The following is a 15357-nucleotide window of genomic DNA, read 5'->3' as shown; positions in this document are numbered from 1 at the left end:
GTATTATTATTTTGGGGGGAATTTAGAGTATAATAAAGCGCAGGGGTTTGTTGGTTAGTATGCATATGAGAAATCGGAATAGAGGTCGTCTAAAAATTGGCCATTGGTCAAGAGATTATTTGGGGGTATGTTATTGAATGCTTCAGATTCCCAAACCCTTGCTGGATCTTGAATGCCCTTGTTGGAAGAAATCCAATGGATCCCCCAGATTTCACAGCTTTGCAAGTGAGGAAGGGACGTTAGGGCGTTTGCAATGTTTGAAAAGTAGGTCTAAAGAGAAAAAGGATGAGACAAAGACAGGAAGGTAAGAAGAATAGATCCACGTACAGCATCGGGGGCATCCGAGAAATTGTAGGTTGTGACCAACCTGAGATGGACAAGCTGCTCCATACATCTTGTCAAAGTGCCGATCAAGGACACGGAGTGAGAGGTAGTTGTAGCGAGAAGCTCAGTGATAGGCACGGTCGATCTCGCGAGAGTTTCTGCCAGGTCTTCTGTGAGATCACCGGAATTGAGATGGATGTGTTCGACGGGTCTGCCTGGGACGAGGAGCTGGGCGGCCTGAGAAGGGCCGGTGAACTGATTGAGAAGGGGCAACGCGCCGTGCTGGAGAGGCGCGACTGGAGAAAGAGAGTCATGGGGCGGGTCTAAGTGTAGCTCGAGAAGCGCGTCTGTCTTTGAGAGAAAGTGGGCGAGATGGTGGTCGAGATGAAAGGAAGAGGAAAAGCGACGCAGACGGGGATGGGGAGGAGTGCGGAGGATCCAGCTGGCTGCCTGGTCGACGGCGAGGACGAGGGAAGTGAGCTCTTCCATGTTTGCGATTGCGAGTGCGAGACGACGATAAAAGGCAGCCAGCAGGGTAGACTGGGGCGAGAGCCTGATCTCAAAAGAGCGTACATGACTTGCGATGTGGGGACAGCTGGCGAGAGTGAAGACGCATGTGAGAGAGGACGAGTCGAGACGGAGATGCCTGTAGAGACGACGCTGGGCGACGTGGTAGAAGACGGGGGCGACTCGGGAGAGGGCAGCGAGGTCGGTGGGGGCGAGCTGGAGGGCGACGGCGTCGAGGAGCTCTGTCGGGAGTTGTTGGAGGGACATGGCGAGGCAGGTTGCTCTTTGGTCAATCGCGGTCGGCTATATATGTGCGCTGGAGGATTGATCGCCGTGCGGCCATGTGCCTTTTCAGCAGGGTCCCCTCTTCCGACTAAAGCAATATTCGCCTTTTTCTCTCTCAACTCCCATGTTCTCCTTTGCTAGAGCTTATGGCACCACACACAGCTTTCGTCCCGCTATATCTTTTTCTCGTTCCCTCGCCCATTCTGGTCAGCAGCTCTTTTTCGTCTGACAAGTCTCTCTCCTCGACAGTTCTCCTTCAGCTCCATATCCGTCTCGTACCCATTCTTGTGGCTCCTTGTCTGCCAGCAATGTTGGCCAGCGTGTTATTTTAATGGGCTGGTTACTTCCCGAGCGGTGATTACCAAATTATCTCCTTCTCCTCCTCTTTCTCATATCTTTTCTCGTTTCAAGCAAAGTAAAGACCATACACAAGTCTTTTTTCCATCTAAAGGACTCCTATGGGTCCACTCAGCTTCTCGTGGACCATCTCCGTGGTTCTTCTTGGGCAGAGCTTTCTCAGATACCCGTGGAATCCACAGTCCTAATAGAGGGCAATGTTGTGCTGCGGCCTGTCCATGCTCGGAAACCTGTCAGTCGTCTTATTTTAATCAAGTCTGAAAGTGTGTCTGACGTCAACTATACAGGGCCCTACCGGTTCTATTGATGTCGATGTCGACAAGGTCGTTCTTCTAAACCCTGCAAATGAACAGTGTATGCCCTTTCTTCCCTCCAATATCCATAATCTGGCAAGTTTCTTTTCCCTCGGATCCCTCGCCCTCTCTATTCATCTTCGCTCCAGCCAAATGAAGAGCTCCGTGCACGGTACCGATATCTAGATTTGAGGCGTACCGTCTTGTCAGACAATCTCAAGAAACGCAGTCAAGTAACTCATATAATTCGCAACGTGCTTCACGGTCAAGGTCCAGTGCTTTTCAGCCACTTTTTTCTCTCGCTCATTAATTCTTTACCTCAGGTTTTACCGAAGTCGAGACTCCTGTTCTTCTCAGATCTTCGCCTGAAGGCGCGCGTGAATTTCTTGTCCCCGCTCGGTCGGCGGTCGCAGCTCCGGACGTCGGGAATGCAGATCCAGTCTTCTACGCATTGTCTCAATCGCCTCAGCAACCGAAACAGCTCCTTATATGTTCTGGAGGCGTCGATAAATACTTCCAGATCGCAAAATGTTTCCGAGATGAAGACGGTCGCAAAGACAGGCAGCCCGAGTTTACCCAGGTCGATCTTGAGATGGCCTTTGTCTCTTGGGGTGAAAATCAAGTTTCCGATCTTGTCGAAAAAAGTTCAAACGTCTGGCGGATCGGCGGCCTTGAAGTTCGCCAGATAGCCGAAGACTTGGTGCGAGCTATCTGGAAAGATGTAGAAGGCATACAGCTTGCAGATAGTTTCAAAGTTATGAGCTACCATGAAGCAATGACACGCGCAAGTGGCAATGACAACCTATCCCCCAATATCTTGGCTAATTACACACATTTATTTTTAGTTCGGTTCTGATAAACCTGACACTCGATTCGGACTTGAGGTGTGCTGATTGAATATCTGCCTCGAGGTTATACTTCCTGACCACCCGTTTCCTTTTCCTAGATCATCAATATTAGTGATGTTTTACACGCTAATCAGACATCTCCATTAACGGATTCAATACTTGAATGCATTGTGGTTAGAAAGTCTACTGATTCGGACTTCATAAAAGCTTCACGGGCCTTAGCACCAGAAGCAGACACCAACATCGTGAGTACGCACACCCACACTCGGTTCTGATGGCCAAATTCTCAACAAAATCTACCCAGGAACACATTACCCTTACAGAAGCCAATCGAGAAACATGGCTTTCCAACAGCAAGGCCATTTCTCATGTATATTCTAACATTGCTCCCACGGACCTTGTGACGGTGAACAAGGCCCTCAATCTGAAGCCAGGAGATGATATATGGCTTAGCTATAGGCCCCGTCGTCCGACGGTACGTTTTACAACTATACCCACCATGAGAATATCTATTTTTTAACTCTTTCTTTGACAAGGGTGGGTCCACTTCTCTCGGCAGAGTCAGGCTACAAATCTGTGAACAAGCTCAAGTACGAGGTTGGTTTCCGCTCAAGTTCCGTAGATTGAAGGAAGAATAATGTTCTCTAGGAGAGTTTGTCATCACCAAAGACCCGCACTTCCTATGGATAACCGAGTTCCCTTTATTTACTCGGGACGATGCAGACAAGGATCATCTGGCCCATGGCCGATGGAGTAGCTCACATCATCCTTTTACAGCACCAATGTGGGAGGATATCGGCGCCCTGTATCGCGGGGAGGCGGAAAACGTAATAACATTCTTTTAATCTTCGCTACATTCCTTTGTCTTTACTGTTGCCCTCTAGGTTCGCGGGCAGCATTATGATCTCGTCTTGAATGGGGTCGAAATTGGTGGAGGCTCGGTCCGGGTCCACGACGCTAAAATGCAGGATTACATATTTACAACTATCCTGGGGGTGCGTTTGATTGATTGTGCCATCAGTACTTGGTCTTTTTCCGCTCACTGACGCATCGGGGATCCTCAGCTGACTGACGAAGAAAAACATCCTTTCCAACAACTCCTGCATGCCCTTCAATGCGGCGCCCCTCCACATGGTGGCATTGCGCTAGGTATTCCGATTTATTTGCTTTTGTCCATCTTTGTTCTAATCATTATCCCCGACAAGGTCTGGATCGCATCATGGCCATCCTTTGCAAGACCCAATCAATACGCGATGTTATTGCCTTTCCCAAGTCGGCTTCAGGGACTGACCTTTTGTTCAAGAGCCCAGCCGCTGTTAGCCGCGAAGCTTTGGAAGAATACGGTATAATGCCAAGACAGACGTCAGCTTAATGGCAAAACGCTTTCCTGGGATCATCTTGATTGATCGAGTTAGATTTAATCAGATAGTAGTAAACGATAATGTCCATAGAAGATACTAACTACTAATAATCAATACAAATATAAGCTAGACTTGCACAATTGTGCTATGTTGTAACAGACTCTGCATGTGTTTGGCCATCATGACCATGTCGCTCCAAAGTTTGAGTCGGGGGTGAATCTGGTAGAGATGGTGGAGAAGATTGTGAGAATAGCGTTGAGTATCGAGGGGTCAATTGACCCCCACTATGGTCATAATTGGACTGGCCATATGTAAAATTCCAGCCAACGTCAACAGGGGTGGTATCGGGATTCTGTGGCGCAGAGATATTTGTCAACACGGATGGAAGGGGCGAAGGTCCCGAAAGTGCTCTTTCTTCAGTTTGTGGGCGCGGCTTGGCCTCCTCTATAACGGACAGAACCGATCTTAGTTTAGATTCAGTTTTGCGATGCACAGCCGGCACAGAATGCCTACGGCTAGATACACTTGGAGGAGATGACGAAGGTATGGGAGAAGTCGAACGTGATGGAGTGGCGGAGCTTGAGGGAGACGGGACGGTGGCCCATTCAGCCGATTGAGATTCTGGTGTGTAATTGGAACCATTTGCGCCAGGAAGCCAAGACGTAATTTTCATGGTGGCGGATGAAGGTAGAGAGGACAGGGTGTCTCGTTCCGGAGTGCTACCAGTCATTGGGCTAGCGGTGGAAGAGGTCGCCGTTGTCATGATGTCCAAGGGCGCAAGGATACTAAATATTTGATCTTCTGCTGGAGGTGGGCCATAAGAATCGAAGGGGTCAGGGACCGACTGTAACATCGGCTCGATGATAGGGTCCGAACTATAAAGAGGAGCATTCACCTATATCAGTCGCTGCAGTGCAATATGACATCATGAAACCACATACGCTTTAGATGTGAAACGGTCGAAAACGTCCATCTCAGAGCGAACGACAACACATATCTGAAAATTTGTCATAAAAAGAAATACATTGATTTGCAGTCATTAAGGTACCTACTTTGTTTTGAACGACGTTCCAAACTTCTTCTTCATGTTCGATGATTTCCTGATAGTGAGATGCCTTTAATTGGTCTAATTGATCAACTTGGTTTTGGAGAACAGCTAAAGCCTCTCGGAAATTCTTTAGATCTATAAAACAAACTCGCCTCAATCAATTGTGCAATCAAAGCAAGGCATCGAACATACTTCGCTCTTTTCGATTCATACTTCGCGTTTCTGTCTCCCGAATAATTCGGCTCCGTTCCCTTAAGGCGCGCTCATACCTTTGAGATCGTTCCTGTGTATGTTTGAGTGAAGTGTGAATGACCTTTGAACTCGGGAACATACGTTTACAACATCCCTGTAGTTCTCCAGTTGTTGTCGCAGTGGCTTTTCAAAGTTCTTATCCAGGGTTTCCGACTGAAAGACATTAGCATCCTTGATGACAATCTCTAAAGGGATATACGTGCCAAAACAAGCCAAAGGTTTCCCATTAGATGGTGGACTCCTGACGCCGCTTGCAATCGAGTCCCTGACTCGTAGCTTGGGCCCTTCAACCTAAAGACAACAAAAGAATGGTACCCAGTTGACCTGACCGCATCAAATACAACTTACCCACTGCATCTTTCCATCGAGTCCGCGAATCCTGCTGTCGCTTTGGATAAAGCGATAAGCGCAGTACGATATGCGGCGCAGTTATTGACAAGCTAAAGATGGTGAGACACAGAGACCGCGACATTAGACATACATAGGTATCTAAAGCCCTTGACACGAGTTGTTCTAAATGCTTACGTCTTCATATGCTTGAAGGCTTGCTTTCAGGTGACCGCGAGTAATGATCTTGGAAGGACCATTGGGGCCAAAGTTCATAGCAGATGCATGGGTCGCATCAGAGAACGTTGGTGAAGGTGGACCAGGAGACATTTCACGTTTAGCCGAGCCGAATGTAAGCGCCCGTAGCGAACGAGGACGTCCTGGAGCCATGTTGAGGGAAAGGATATGGGAGTAACGCAGTAACGAGGCTGCACCGTGTCTCTTGCTCTATTCTAGGCTTGTAATTGATAATATGTCTGCTTTCGGCATTCCGTTTCGGTAACACTTTCCATCTCCGCAGTTTCAGAAATGAATAACCAACTCAACCAACGCCGACAAAAGGCTTGCAGCACCGTATTTCTTACATTAGCTGCTCAAGGCTCACACATAAATTACAATGTATTATAAAAATCAAGTGGGAATGTAATTCAACCAGGCCAGTCCCAACATCTCTACATAGACAGTGCGCGGGGAGATGTCAGGAAACAGACAGAGCAGACGAGTGCAGAGCTCACCAACTAATTCTTGCCTCCAGCAAGTCCTGTCATCTTGTCTGGTGAATCCCGCAGATAGAACAGTTTGGCTCTTCTCATACGACCCCCTGGTGGTTGCCTCACCACCTTGATCTCCTTGAGGTGTGGCGAATTGGGGAAAAACTGCATCTCGGTCCCTGTCCTTTGCAAGATATTCCGCACTCGGATCGACGTGTCTGGTCCTCGTCGTCGAATGGCGATTAGCACGCCCGTAAATGTAGTTGGTGCCTGTTCCGAAAGCACAGTGACGATGCTGCCGACGCGGAGCTGGCTCGACGACTTTCTGGAGAACAGAGATTTCATCATTGCGTATTTTTCGGGGGTGTATAGTGAATTCCGCAGATGGTCCATTAAACCTTTGCCTTTGTTCAGTGCAGGTGTTGTTCTCGCGTATTCTGGTCGGGTAAGGGTCAAGGCAGTTTTGGAGAATGGGTATACTGCAGATACAGTTTGCGAAGCCGCAGATTTTGTGCTTGTAGACATGAGTCTGACAGACCCACGGCAGAAGTTGGAGAACATGGCAGTCGGATGCAGCAGCGCTACATTCGGCGTCAGGTTTCGCGTGGACGACTTTTTATTTTGGATTACATAATACATTCAGACGCGCGCGTCTGGTAGACGAGCGTCCAACGGCGTGCCAGAGTATCAGCATTTTACCTTTACGCGCAGAATGAAATTAGCGTGGAAAGCTACAAGAAAGCTATTGGAAAAAAATGAATTTGCATTATGGTAGTGTATGCTCGAGTCCTGAATTTTGGATTGGTATCGTACAGCAAAAGAAAAAATAAAAAGAGTGTGGAAAGTGTTACTAGACTAGGATCGACAAAAAAGACAGAGTGCGCGATGACAAAAGCCGAGACCGAGCAAGATACTCCCAAATGTTTAGAATCCGCGACCTCTTGCTCTATCAAATAGATAAGAACCAACCATGAAGAAAAATTGAACCAAACTCGCCTGCCTCGGCTTCCTCTATAAGGACTGTAGCCCGCGTAACCTCTGTAGCCCCCCCTGTACCCCGGCCGTCCTCGACCTCTTCCGCGACCAAAGCCGGGGACGTTGGTTCGTTTTGCGGTGACCTCAATTGACAGCCAATCAAAATCTGACGGCGAGAATTAAAGTGCTCTTGCTCACCTTGATAAGTCTCCCTCTGAAAAGAGAGTTATCTAGAGCAACGGCAGCGTCTATGTGTTCCGGCTCTGAAAACTCCACATATGCATAGCTAGATTGCAAAAGAGTTAAAATCATACGTCAATAGTAATCTGACTGCACAACACACCCTTTAGGATGGCCGGTGAATTTATCGCAAAGAATAGTGACTCGGTTGATGGTCCCACAAGCCTGAAAGTGTCCCTGAATTTCTTCCGGAGTTGCACCATAGTCCACCTAAGAAGGAACGTAAAAAAGAAAATCCCACAGGATACCAAGTACATACTCACGTTTCCAACATAAATACTCCTGCTATCAGCACCAGCCTTGTCTTCATCTGTTTCCATAGCGGAGGCGGATTCTTCTGCCGAGTTCGCCTGCTCAGCTGCGGCAGCCTGTAGCTCTCGTAGCTTGGTGGCCTCCCTCTCCATTTCGGCGACTCTTTGTTTCATAAGAAGAATTTCCTACATGGGTTGTAGACGTCAACGAACGCGTTAAAGGTAATTTATGAACAGAGAGCATGCGCACGTTTGATTCTTCATCGTCTCCATCTTCTATCGTGGGCTCCGTGTTCTCATGTGTCGTTGGTTGAGTGACCTCAGCGTCCGTCATGGCGTTTGAATATGAGCGACAAGTATTTGTTTGGTGCAGCCATTTGCGAGGCTTTGCAACAAATAAGATCACGTGCGTGAAGTAGAAATTACCGGATCCGGCGAGGCCCAGCAGCCAATGAATACGCGACTCTCACAATAGCTCAATCCACGATGAGTGCGTAGCACTCATCTATGGATAAGATAGCAGCGAGGATGACGATTGCTTATTTGAGTTTTGTCTTCTCTGTTTTAATGATCGTCTTAACGTCTTCCGGTTCCTGAACCTGACACTTGTCAGGTCTCACCTGTCATACCTCCCCAGTCTCTTCTGTTGATTCTTTAATTTCTGTACATCTATATAATAAAAGTTGTCCTCGTATTTTTCTCCCCTACCGGCTCGTCTTCAGACTCGTCCAGTCTCATCTCGTCTTTCCCCTCGACTCGCCTCCGATTTTTCTTTTGAGCCCACCCTCCTCTCCCTTTTCTTTCCTTTTTCCAGTGTTTGGTACTGCCACCGTTGGTTCTCGTTTGCGATTTCCACGTGGTTCGATCCAAGCGCTCAGGCCTTTGGCGGCTAAACCTTTCTCCTCGCTTTCGTTTCCTCACGACTCGCGCTTTGCGTGTCTCACTTCGAATCCGGTCATTTCTCGTGACCTTCACTTGGTCTTTCCTGACCACCCGCCAAAGCCCTACGCACCCACGGAATATCAGATAACTCGGATATTCTGTCACCTTCTCCTCCTTTCACTTCTACTCAAATTTAGCACATTCCGAAAAAGTGCAATTTAATCCGAGCGAAATATATCTTATCAATAACATGAATAATTTCTCGGGCGCTGAATGGTCGAGGCCTGATCATTCAAGCCACAGACAGTCGGTGAGGGGCCATGAAACGAAAACTAGATCGATTGCCAGGGGATATTTCGCCCATATGCAGAAGTGAATGAGAGCAATCGGAAACAGGCCAATCCTTACTGTGCACTTGCAACTAAAATATTGCCATGGGAGGAATTGACCCGCCGAGCTTTTTTACAGAGGCCAGAGAAGCCACAGCCCCACGATGTCATTAGGCAGTCGATGACAGCCACGAGGACGGCAATTATTGGATCCCTGGCCGATATGTGTTCTGTATAAAAGCTGGGAGATAGAGTTGCATAGCACGCCTTTTTAATCTGCGCACACTTCGAGGAAGACTCGCGGTCCGATTTGATAGCATCACGTGGTCTGCTTTACTATTAGCTTGGACCTTTTGGGCGAATCGCTCGAGTTTGTCTCATCTCATTCACCACCAACAACCCTCTCGCACACAATGGCCAAAGGCGAGGAATCCTCATCTATGGCCCCATCCAAGAAGAAACGACCAGAAGATGACCCGATGACTGAGGATGCAGCGGCAAAGCCCCTCCAGTTGCAGCGGAGGCGGGTCTGGCGTGCCTGTGAGAGCTGCAGGTATCATACCATTCCTCTCTCCTCCATCGCACCCCGACCCACTTTTTGACTTTTTTCTCTCCTATTTCTTTAGGCGCAAGAAGATCAAGTGTGATGGGTGCGAGCCAACATGCTCTCAGTGTGCAACGTCGGGTTCCCAGTGTACTTGGTTGCAGACCAAAGATAGGGCCGCGTTGAGCAGACAGTGAGTCCCCCTTCGTGTTCTTGTCCAGCATGGCTCAAGCTTGTGTTCCGTTGTCAAGCTACGTCCAGGAATTGGAAGCCCGATTGCTTCACATGGAGTCGCTCTTCTCTCAAATCGCCCCCGCCCTCGAGCAGCACATGCCAACGGCCCCTTCCCCTAATGGCTCTGCACCAGCCACTCTTCCTGAATCCATAAATCCAGAAGCTCTGTCACCTGCTGCGGCCTTGTTGCGTTCTATTGCCCCAAAGGTTTCACCGCCGGAATCATCTTCTACCCCTTCGCCCATTGCCAAATCAGAAGATGAGGTCAGCGAGCTGTTTGGACAGCTTGCCCTTGATGAATATGGCCACATGCGATGGATTGGAGGGTCATCCACCATGTCTCTTATCCAATCCTTTAGAGCGCTCACCTCATCTCCTCTGCATCGAATATCGCCTATGGAAGAAGATCCTCAAGCTCCCGGCCCAAGCGTAAATAAACTCTATTTTCCTGCATCTGTGTTTTTTGGCAAAATACACGCACTACCCGGTCCCGAGGAAGTTGAATTCCCTGACCGCGATCTAGCAGAAAAACTTGTAAGTCCCTGCCATAAGGTATTTTGTTCATCAAAATCAAATTTAATTTCATATCGCCTAGGTTGCAGCATATTTTTCGCGGTTCCATTTCCTCATGCCTGTCGTCGACAAGCCTTATTTTCTTCGGAAGTTTGCGCACATCATGGATAATCAACATGACCTTGATGTCATTCGCGCCGAGACCGCTTTTCTTTCTCTAGTTTTTGCCGTCTTTGCTTGTGCAGCCAACTTAGTCTCAGACTCCCGTTTGGCGACAGAGCGTCATGATGATGGTGGAATGGGGATGGTCTATTATGAACGGTACTTCTTTTGACTCTAATTCAGGACGCCCCTTTCTCATCGCTGCTTGTTTTGACAGGGCTCTTATTCTGCAGTACATCAGTCACCCGAACATTCAAGTCGCCCATGTTCAATGCTTCATTTTGATGTCATCCTTCTTATGCTCGGTCAATTGCCTTCCCCAAGCATGGATTTTGATTGGTCAGGCTGTTCGGGCCGGACAGGACTTAGGGCTACATGTAAGAACTACATTTATATCTACACGTCCCCTGATGTTCATTTTATATCACACATTGCGCAGCGCTCACCTCGGCGCCTTGCTGTATCTCCTGTCGAGAAAGAGACACGACGGAAGATATGGTGGGGTGTGTATACTCTGGACCGCATGCTGGCTCTTGCCCTTGGCCGACCGCTTGGTATCAACGATTCCGATTGCGATGCTGAGCTCCCAGTAGAAATCGATGATGAACATCTCCCCGAATATTTCACAGGAGCCCCAATGACGCAACGGCAACCCTCACTTATGACGGGCACTGTCGCACTCATCAAACTTTACGAAATTGGAGGTCGCGTGCTGAGACAAGTTTACGCACTTGATGTATGCAAAGATCACCTAGAACCAGAACGCAAGGCAGACCTTCAGAAGACTGTGGAATCCCTTGACGCAGAACTGACGAAGTGGTGCGACGAATTACCTGCGGTCTTCAAGTCTCAATCGGAAACCGAAGAGCAGGTGTCTATGGGCGCCGTGCTCTGCAGCCATTACTACTCGGTTCTCACAACCCTTCATCGCAACCTTTTGCCAGTAAAACGGGATCAGCCCGTCACACCGAAATCAACTGTCAAGGCTGTTTCTTCAGCCCGCTCTTGCATTCGGCTTGCGCCTTCTATGAAACATGTTGTACCGCCTTCCCATCATCTGGCGTTCTTTATCCAACATCTATTTAGCTCAGCGGTGATTGTTTTGTTGTATGCAATGCATGCTTCAGAGCAACGTGCTGCTAATGCTGCCATGGAAGAAGCAAAGAGCACTCTGACAGCATTAGAGTCGTGGGAGGGACAATGGCCAGGAGCTCGCAAATGTAAAGAGCTTCTCACTGATCTTATCAATACTGCAACCGAAGCTATAGCAAAAGGACCCAAAGATCGGTCTGGAGGGCAAACAAACTCACAAGCTGCAGTGCCTACGTCTGCTCACGCTATGCCTACAACTACGCCCACAACATCCTCACATGAACGTCGCCGCTCTGTGACTATTGCGACGGGTTCAACAGGAGGTCCTTCTACGGGCCGGGTTGTCAAAGGAAGATCGAGAAGGACCCTGTCTCGTGATACTGCTGGTACTGGCTCAAACAGGCGTTTGGCAGCTGTATCTCCCTATCGAGTAGATGGCGGTAAGTGGTCGCGTAACATCTCTTCAAACGCTGCTTTAAATTGGTATTTGGAACCCTTTAGGTCAGAGGGCAAGATCCTCTTCCCGCAAGCGCGGCCACGACGACACAGACGCCCTTGATCGATCAGGCCCTAGCCCATATTATCAATCGTTTTCAAGTCCGGCAGCAGCTCCTCGGGCAGGTTCCAGTACTCACAGCTCCCCAGCATCCGTCAATTTACCGTCACCGGCAACGACTCCTGCTCATGCTGCTTCAGATCAAACGCAGAACCAGGACCCTAGCCCTCGACTATCTGCCAACGCGAACACCTATCACTTCACTTCGCCTCTATCACCTGCGCAACTACCGTCTCCCCATCGATATGAATTTGAATTTGGAGTCCAGCCTAGTGCTTTGAGCCAATCTAATCTTCAGCAGTGGAATGGAAATAGCGATCAGCAAATGTTTGGTTCTAATTCTCCAGATCAATCTCTTTATGGCAATTCATTTGGCAATTACACTTCTGGCCTTGAAGGTTATGGGGCTTATGATCTCAATGCCGACCTAAACGGTGGAATGGGTGGCTTGTCAACTACACCGCCGTCGTCTACTTTTGCTGCTGTCGGTCTACCCTTTCGCGGCCTCGACTATATACGAAATTACAATCCCAGTGGATATGGGACTGCCGAACAAGATTCATTATGGCAGGTTTACGATCCAGGAGCGTTTGGGTATGACCCAGACCTACCTTTTACCCTTGGCGATACCCATCACGAGCTTCACGATACTGTGCATCACCAGACCTGAAAATTCCATACCTTCGGCTTTCCACATTAACCTGGACTACATCATATATCTTATAGTATGCCCCTTTTCTTGTAGCCTTATATGCTTCTTCTGTACAACCCACCGTCATGTCATGTTTTCTGTTTTAACTTACGACTTTGATCATTCTACGCATTAATCTGCTCTATCTACTTACGACCCCACATTTAACAAACCCAATAGATTCTATTTATGCCAGTCATATTGGCCCTAATAAGCTTTTGTAAATGGTCGAAGCGGAGTGTTCATGCACACTACATGAACCCTCCTGAATCCGTTTGTGCATTACAAGTAAATGTCAAATAGACAATTATAAATTCCCACACGCAAGTGATGTGTCGGCCGGCTACTTGAATTGCCGTTCCCCACACATATATCCTGGCCCCTACCCTCAAGTTTGGACGTCCTTTGAATCCATCTCTTATTGCAACCACCATGGCTCCACATCCTATTGTCGCATATACGTCTGAGGCCTCTTGGTCTATGGTGTGTGTCGCTTCGACCTCTCAGACAGAGACTCAAGTTATAAATTTATCCTGTGTAACCTTGGCAGATCGAGGACAAGTTCACTCCATACGGCAAAGAGACCTTGGCCAAAGTCATTAAATTTCTCGAGGTCAGCATCGTCTCTGCCACCCATATTCTTCTTGACCCATGTTCTCTATAGGAAGAGATATTACCTGCAGTCAAGGTTGTCCATGCTCAACTCCCAGACGACCCAGTCAAGAGATGGCAGACCGTCATTCCCATCATCGCTGAATTAAAGGCGAAGGCTAAGAAGCAAGGGCTCTGGAATCTGTTTTTGAGCAAGGCTCATTACCCAGAGTTCGGCGTCCCCCTCTCGAACCTTGAGGTATTGTCAACATTTCAATCACCACTTGGCTATATTTTTCATACGTTTGTCGATAGTATGCCGTCATGGCTGAAGTTCTGGCCCATGCAGGACATTTTGGACCAGAGGTTATGAACTGCTCAGCACCAGATACTGGGAATATGGGTGAGAACCCCCTTCGAGCATTTCTGCCCAGTGTCTAAAAGAATCATAGAGGTGTTGGCTCGCTATGGCTCCCCTGAGCAACAGAAGAAATGGCTAGTTCCTTTGCTTAATGGCGAGATTCGATCAGCTTTCGCCATGACAGAAAAGAACGGTGAGAGATAAGTATTACGTTACTGTTAAAATGTGATTCTAATTTCTGCCTACTATAGTCGCCTCTTCTGATGCCAAAAACATTCGCACCTCTATAAGACAGGAGGGTAATGAAATTGTGATTAATGGTCATAAATGGTAAGCAGTTTTCTTTTCTTCGTGGCCGTTCCTATGTCAATTGCTTTGCAGGTGGATAAGTGGGGCAGGCGACCCTCGCACAAAGTTGCATCTCGTCATGGGTAAAAGCGACCCAAATAACCAGAATGCATACAACCAACAAAGTGTTGTCATTGTCCCTGCTGATGCGCCTGGTGTTAAAATTATTCGGCCTATGAAGGTTCTTGGCTACGACGATGCTCCGGAAGGTCACTGTGAAATTATCTACGAGAATGTTCGAGTTCCCTTGAGCAACTTGGTTCTTGGTTGGGGTCGCGGTTTTGAAATCATCCAAGGTCGCCTTGGGTATGTGTTTGCCAACCTTTCTATCATATTTATTCATTTATGGTTGAAACAGACCTGGGCGTATCCACCATTGCATGCGTTCCATTGGAATCGCACAGTCCGCACTAAACCTCATGCTCCAGCGTGTGACTGATCCTAACAGGAAGACCTTTGGAAAATTCCTGCATGAACATGGTAGGTCATCTTATACCTCTGTAAAGCCCCTCGCCGTTCAATATGCTCTTAACAGGGACCGTTATTGCTGACATTGCAAAATCACGAGCTGAGATTGAAGGGGCGCGACTTCTCGTTCTAAGTGCAGCGCTTCAGGTAAGTAATTTGCTTTGAAATCATCGCAACCATGGCATAACGACTTCCACTCGCAGATTGACAAATACAAAGCCAAGGGTGCTTTGAAGGAAATCGGAATTGCCAAAGTAAGTTTTAACGTGAGGTACAAAAATATGAACGACCTGTCAACAATCTGCATACTAGTTCGTTGTTCCTTCTATGGCCCTTCGTGTTGTCGACCGTGCCATGCAATCATTCGGCGCTGAGGGTCTTTCTCAAGACACAGAGCTTGCCGCACGATGGGCAGGTCTGCGCACCCTCAGGATTGCAGATGTAAGTGAGCTTGAATATTTGTTTGATGTTGCAGGCTAAATTGTATTTTAGGGACCCGACGCTGTTCACATCCAGCAAGTTGGTCAACGGGAATTAAGACGAGCACCCGAATTAGTGAAGCGGGCACACGAACTCAAAAAGAAAGAAAATGAGTTGTTGGCTAAGAACGGGTTCAAAGCACATCTGTAAATCATCTTATATCTATATTTATTGCTTTCAAATTGTATGTCACAATGAAATGGGGGAACGAATTTTGATGGACCCCAAATTGGTCGGAGAGACGCGTTATTTGGCTTTGTATGTCCCGGACGCGGGCCATTGAGCAAATGAACTTTGAAGTTGGCCAAGTAAAAAACACTTGAACTAC

At 47.9% G+C, this 15357-nt stretch overlaps 6 protein-coding genes across 6 annotated transcripts; 3 read left to right on the top strand and 3 right to left on the bottom strand.

The window, feature by feature from the left end:
* Positions 1-211: 211 nt before the first annotated feature.
* JR316_0004717 (uncharacterized protein) lies at positions 212-1098 on the bottom strand (the record flags this gene model as incomplete). Its single annotated transcript, XM_047890481.1, has 2 exons — positions 212-270; positions 324-1098. The coding sequence occupies 2 exons, from the start codon at positions 1096-1098 to the stop codon at positions 212-214; spliced, it is 834 nt and encodes a 277-aa protein (XP_047750242.1).
* A 349-nt stretch (positions 1099-1447) lies between these two features.
* On the top strand, positions 1448-3986 carry JR316_0004716 (Aspartate--tRNA ligase, mitochondrial; the record flags this gene model as incomplete). Its single annotated transcript, XM_047890480.1, has 13 exons — positions 1448-1470; positions 1528-1705; positions 1761-1862; positions 1916-2030; positions 2090-2466; positions 2612-2650; positions 2713-2859; positions 2919-3089; positions 3151-3211; positions 3263-3441; positions 3499-3609; positions 3679-3763; positions 3820-3986. 13 exons carry the CDS (start codon positions 1448-1450, stop codon positions 3984-3986), a joined length of 1755 nt encoding a protein of 584 aa, XP_047750241.1.
* Positions 3987-4120: 134 nt separating this feature from the next.
* JR316_0004715 (uncharacterized protein) lies at positions 4121-5992 on the bottom strand (the record flags this gene model as incomplete). Its single annotated transcript, XM_047890479.1, has 7 exons — positions 4121-4850; positions 4917-4972; positions 5028-5158; positions 5216-5306; positions 5357-5559; positions 5624-5663; positions 5801-5992. 7 exons carry the CDS (start codon positions 5990-5992, stop codon positions 4121-4123), a joined length of 1443 nt encoding a protein of 480 aa, XP_047750240.1.
* Positions 5993-6339: 347 nt separating this feature from the next.
* On the bottom strand, positions 6340-8112 carry JR316_0004714 (Polyadenylate-binding protein 2-B; the record flags this gene model as incomplete). Its single annotated transcript, XM_047890478.1, has 6 exons — positions 6340-6924; positions 7282-7323; positions 7486-7573; positions 7631-7737; positions 7791-7964; positions 8029-8112. 6 exons carry the CDS (start codon positions 8110-8112, stop codon positions 6340-6342), a joined length of 1080 nt encoding a protein of 359 aa, XP_047750239.1.
* Positions 8113-9402: 1290 nt separating this feature from the next.
* JR316_0004713 (ABC-transporter-regulating transcription factor) lies at positions 9403-12760 on the top strand (the record flags this gene model as incomplete). The annotated part of the gene is made up of 7 exons (XM_047890477.1): positions 9403-9542; positions 9616-9726; positions 9785-10301; positions 10363-10601; positions 10660-10819; positions 10882-11974; positions 12036-12760. 7 exons carry the CDS (start codon positions 9403-9405, stop codon positions 12758-12760), a joined length of 2985 nt encoding a protein of 994 aa, XP_047750238.1.
* Positions 12761-13213: 453 nt separating this feature from the next.
* On the top strand, positions 13214-15179 carry JR316_0004712 (Acyl-CoA dehydrogenase family member 10; the record flags this gene model as incomplete). The annotated part of the gene is made up of 12 exons (XM_047890476.1): positions 13214-13264; positions 13332-13394; positions 13446-13631; positions 13688-13775; positions 13825-13926; positions 13985-14063; positions 14115-14387; positions 14440-14561; positions 14617-14696; positions 14753-14803; positions 14862-14990; positions 15042-15179. The coding sequence occupies 12 exons, from the start codon at positions 13214-13216 to the stop codon at positions 15177-15179; spliced, it is 1362 nt and encodes a 453-aa protein (XP_047750237.1).
* Positions 15180-15357: the final 178 nt, after the last annotated feature.

Source organism: Psilocybe cubensis, chromosome 4, assembly GCF_017499595.1.
Source record: "Psilocybe cubensis strain MGC-MH-2018 chromosome 4, whole genome shotgun sequence".
Taxonomy (NCBI): domain Eukaryota; kingdom Fungi; phylum Basidiomycota; class Agaricomycetes; order Agaricales; family Agrocybaceae; genus Psilocybe; species Psilocybe cubensis.
This window is presented reverse-complemented; position numbering and strand designations above follow the sequence as displayed.